This window comes from Poromitra crassiceps, assembly GCF_964638095.1.
Source record: "Poromitra crassiceps genome assembly, chromosome: 2".
Classification (NCBI taxonomy): Eukaryota; Metazoa; Chordata; class Actinopteri; order Beryciformes; family Melamphaidae; genus Poromitra; species Poromitra crassiceps.
This window is the reverse complement of record NC_139624.1, coordinates 14942147-14947146: the sequence shown is the minus strand read 5'-3', so window position 1 is coordinate 14947146 and position 5000 is coordinate 14942147. Positions and strand designations below refer to the sequence as shown.

The following is a 5000-nucleotide window of genomic DNA, read 5'->3' as shown; positions in this document are numbered from 1 at the left end:
CAGAGAGAGAGCGAGAGAGAGGGGGAGAGAGGCAGAGAGAGAGGCAGAGAGAGAGCGAGAGAGAGGGGGAGAGAGGCAGAGAGAGAGGCAGAGAGAGAGCGAGAGAGAGGGGGAGAGAGGCAGAGAGAGGCAGAGAGAGAGCGAGAGAGAGGGGGAGAGAGGCAGAGAGAAAGGGAAAGAGAGGCAGAGAGAGAGGGAGAGAGAGGGGGGAGACGGTGAGAGAGAGGGAGAGAGAGGGAGAGATAGCGAGCGAGGGGGAGAGAGAGTGAGAGAGAGACGGGGGAGTGTGGGAGAGAGAGAGAGAGAGAAATATTAACACACACATTAACGTGTCCTCACAAGGAAAACGACAACATTCATTGATTTTCAAGGTGATTGAAAACGATCAATGTTTACAAATGCGACCTCTTGTGGTCGTGTGAGTAATGGGCCGTTCCATTCAAACTGGGAAACGGGAATGTGACGGTTCAAAGGTCATGAGCTCCGACGGTGACGTCACCAGCGCTCAGATTTTTTCTGCCAACTCGGAGGAGCCTCAGCAGCCCCGACCTCAAAAATTCAAGATGGCTGCTGACAGTAGTTAAAATCGTAGTAAATGCTGTTTATTAGCACTTCTGTCTTGTTTGTGTTTCATTAAAGGATAATTTCGTGTTTTTTTTCAACCTCTCTCTCTCTTCACCTGCTCGTACGCCCATTTTCTCTGTCCGACAGTAAACCCCGGAGAATAATATTCATGTATTCACCTTTTTCCTGGACTTACGTTTCCCATGATTCTCAGCGGTTGCCGGTTGTCGACTTCCTGTTGAATTTTTTTTCACTAGCAAGGAGGTGCGCGCCGCTGTCAAAAAGTGGGAACGTTTGGCTTATTTTATGCGAAATGGCTAAAAATAGTAACGTTGTGTGGTTGCATAGCGGCGATATTTTACAAAAATGAGCTGAATGTCAATTCACTGGTACTGTACGGGCTTATTTTTGCCAAAATTGCTAAAAATAGTATGGTTGCATAGCGGCCACTTTTATTTTGAAGGCTAAACGTCCAAACCGGAACTCTTATATTTGGTCATTGAAGGAGCTTTAGCGGTCTCTCTCTTTCAAGATTCAAGATATTGTCACTCCGTTGTACAATTATGCACGTGTGAAATTATTGTGCTGGGGGGGCTCCATTACAAGACATACTGTAGGTAGGTAAGTCACAAGAATGATTATGAGTATTTTCAGTCTCTTTCACTATGAACGGTCCTGGGTGGAAACAGGCAACCAGGCAACAGCAGCTGCACTGTCTCACCAGGAAACTCGTGAATAGAGTCGTCTCCATGCGAGCAGGCGACTTAAGCCCTTTTCCCACATGCGCTTTGTACCGCAAAATGACCGGAACGTGGTCAAATGGCTGCATGTGGGAAAGGCGCCGTGCCGGTATAAGCGCGACCCCGTCGTCGCGGCCATTTCACCAGTTTTGAGCTAGTCAGAAGAACGGTATGCCGCGATAGACAGACAGGTGAGAAAGGGGTCCAGTCATTTTCCGCTATCAGTGCACACAGTAGACAGTCCAACACCAAATACACAGCTGATTGTTCGATATTCCCCTGGTGTTGCGTACCACCAAAGGACTATTGCCAGTCGCAAACGCGCTTCCAGTGGTTTTCGCCACCGGGTGATCTTGCGTGCGGGTCGGACCAGACTCAGCACGTAATACCGGGACATGCGAAAATGACGCTTCCATTCCACGTCGTCAAAATTGTTCAGAGCATCTTCCCAAAATAAATTCCCTCCTGGTCTCTCTCGCTTCCAGACGGCTCTAGTCTCACGCAGCAGCGCAGAGGTACATAACACTGTCATGATCTGTCCCCGGTTTAGTCTATCTTCATATTCTGCGCGACACTCTCATGGGCGAGGTGTACACACGTTGCTTAATGTTCCAGCGGGCATAATCTAATCATTAGCGCACATTAAAGCAAACTGGCGAAATGATCTTGTGATAATAAGAGCAGTAGCCTATGTCAGCTTCATGTGTGTGTGTGCTGATTTCCCCCTCTCCTCTCTGCTCGCTCTCTGGCCACAGTCCTCCTCCTCCTTCAGTCACAGCCCGACAGGGACTAAGCAACGTTGCCGACAGCCAAGGCAAGCCCGGACACATCAAATGAAGCCAGTCTGTAAAAACTGCTTCAACGCGACGCAGGTGAACGGATAAACAAGCAAACTTATTTCACCATTCGGAGTTTTGCCGACACGTCACTCCCCACCCGCTCTGCAGTGCCGCCCCCCCCCCCCCCACATACAGGCAATTTCGCTGATAGATTCCCACATGCCAGAGGAGAGGTGTGAAGGGAAATGTCCGATATTGACTTACAGGTAATTTTCCGGTACGCATGTGGGAAAACGGCTATATTGTGTCGTTTCAGTGTGAGGACGTGTTGGACACACAGGAGGAGAGAGAGAGAGAGAGAGCAAGGACACAATGTCTGTGTGAATGGAGTGAGTAGCTGCTAAATATAGACTCTCTCTCTCTACCTACCTCTCTGTCTGTCTGAGTCTCTCTCTCCACCTCTCTCTCTCTACCTCACTCTGTCTGTCTGAGTCTCTCTCTCTACAGTACCTACCTCTCGCTCTCTCTGTCTGAGTCTCTCTCTCTACAGTACCTACCTCTCTCTCTGTCTGAGTCTCTCTCTCCACCTCTCTCTCTCTACCTCACTCTGTCTGTCTGAGTCTCTCTCTCTACCTCTCTCTCTCTACCTCACTCTGTCGGTCTGAGTCTCTCTCTCCACCTCACTCTGTCTGAGTCTCTCTCTCTACAGTACCTACCTACCTCTCGCTCTGTCTGTCTGAGTCTCACTCTCTCTCTACCTCTCTCTCTGAGTCTCTCTCTCTACCTCTCTGTCTGTGTTTCTCTCTTCCTCTCACTCAACAATATTGAACAGCCTGAGGATGAGATGGGAGTGATGAACACACACACACACACACACACACACACACACACACACACACACACACACACACACACACACACACTCACTCACCTACAAAGCTCTGTTTCTTGCTCGCCCACAGTGGAGCAGCTCGGACTCCATTGGCCACCAGAGCAAAGAAGGCTTTCTTCACCTGAAACACACAAACAGAAATGTGTTTGTTTTCCGGTTTCCCCCCAATTTTCTCCTCAATTGTACTTGGCCAAATCCCCCTGCTGTCCCGGTCATTGCCCCACCCCCTCTGCCCATCTGGGGAGAGTTTTAGACTAGCACATGCTTCCTCTGATACATGTGCAGTCGCCAGCCGCTTCGTTTCACCTGACAGCGAGGAGTTTCGCTGGCAGGACGTAGTGTGTGGGAGGATCACGCTATTCCTCCCCAGTTCCCCTCCCCCCTGATCACACACACACACACACACACACACACACACACACACACACACACACACACACACAGTAGATACACTACGTATATACTGTACATCCTATACTACTGTATGTCAGACAATATACCTCATATACAATGTCATATAATTCTTCGGTCCACCTGACTCCATGTGCATAACATTATTATTATTGTTATTATTATTGTAGTAGTAGTACTATAACCAGGCCCAACGTGAATCTGCAGCTTTTTGGGGCATTTTCTGCACCTATTTGGCACCTTTGAGCATGAGCACAGTGCATGGACCAAGTCTCCTACCTCCCCGTCACATATCCAACAATCTGGTGTATCCAGGGGCGGAGCGACTCTATCAGCCCAGAGGGGGCGAAGCTCTTAGGGGGGCCCCATCAATTTTTTTTTTTTTTTTTGAAGGCCAGGCCAGGCCGCGAAGAAAAATGTGTGTGTGTGTGTGTGTGTGTGTGTGTGTGTGTGTGTGTGTGTGTGTGTGTGTGTGCACATGTCTGTGTGTTGCTGTTGTGCGTATGCTGCCTTCTCATTCTCCTGCACACCAGTAAAAACATTATGAGTAGCAGCTGTTTGCATTCTAATTCTGCTGAGTTCTGCAGCCGTGTGGGTCTCACTAGAACTTGGAAGAGTTCTGCAGCCGTGTGGGTCTCACTAGAACTTGGAAGAGTTCTGCAGCCGTGTGGGTCTCACTAGAACTTGGAAGAGTTCTGCAGCCGTGTGGGTCTCACTAGAACTTGGAAGAGTTCTGCAGCCGTGTGGGTCTCACTAGAACTTGGAAGAGTTCTGCAGCCGTGTGGGTCTCACTAGAACTTAGAAGAGTTCTGCAGCCGTGTGGGTCTCACTAGAACTTAGAAGAGTTCTGCAGCCGTGTGGGTCTCACTAGAACTTGGAAGAGTTCTGCAGTCGTGTGGGTCTCACTAGAACTTAGAAGAGTTCTGCAGTCGTGTGGGTCTCACTAGAACTTAGAAGAGTTCTGCAGCCGTGTGGGTCTCACTAGAACTTAGAAGAGTTCTGTAGCCGTGTGGGTCTCACTAGAACTTGGAAGAGTTCTGCAGCCGTGTGGGTCTCACTAGAACTTGGAAGAGTTCTGCAGCCGTGTGGGTCTCACTAGAACTTAGAAGAGTTCTGCAGCCGTGTGGGTCTCACTAGAACTTAGAAGAGTTCTGCAGCTGTGTGGGTCTCACTAGAACTTAGAAGAGTTCTGTAGCTGTGTGGGTCTCACTAGAACTTGGAAGAGTTCTGCAGTCGTGTGGGTCTCACTAGAACTTAGAAGAGTTCTGCAGTCGTGTGGGTCTCACTAGAACTTAGAAGAGTTCTGTAGCCGTGTGGGTCTCACTAGAACTTGGAAGAGTTCTGCAGCCGTGTGGGTCTCACTAGAACTTGGAAGAGTTCTGCAGCCGTGTGGGTCTCACTAGAACTTAGAAGAGTTCTGCAGCCGTGTGGGTCTCACTAGAACTTAGAAGAGTTCTGCAGCTGTGTGGGTCTCACTAGAACTTAGAAGAGTTCTGTAGCTGTGTGGGTCTCACTAGAACTTGGAAGAGTTCTGCAGCCGTGTGGGTCTCACTAGAACTTGGAAGAGTTCTGCAGCCGTGTGGGTCTCACTAGAACTTAGAAGAGTTCTGCAGC

At 49.3% G+C, this 5000-nt stretch overlaps 1 protein-coding gene across 1 annotated transcript in view; it reads right to left on the bottom strand.

Annotated features, from left to right (window-relative positions):
- LOC310798509 (5'-AMP-activated protein kinase subunit gamma-1-like) overlaps positions 1-5000 on the bottom strand; it is a gene marked incomplete at both ends in the record, with an annotated part of 25320 nt that overhangs the window by 14370 nt on the left and 5950 nt on the right. The window contains one exon of the mRNA XM_083661039.1: positions 3015-3096. Coding sequence (XP_083517165.1) covers positions 3015-3096 — 82 coding nt within the window. The remainder of the gene's footprint in view (positions 1-3014; positions 3097-5000) is intronic.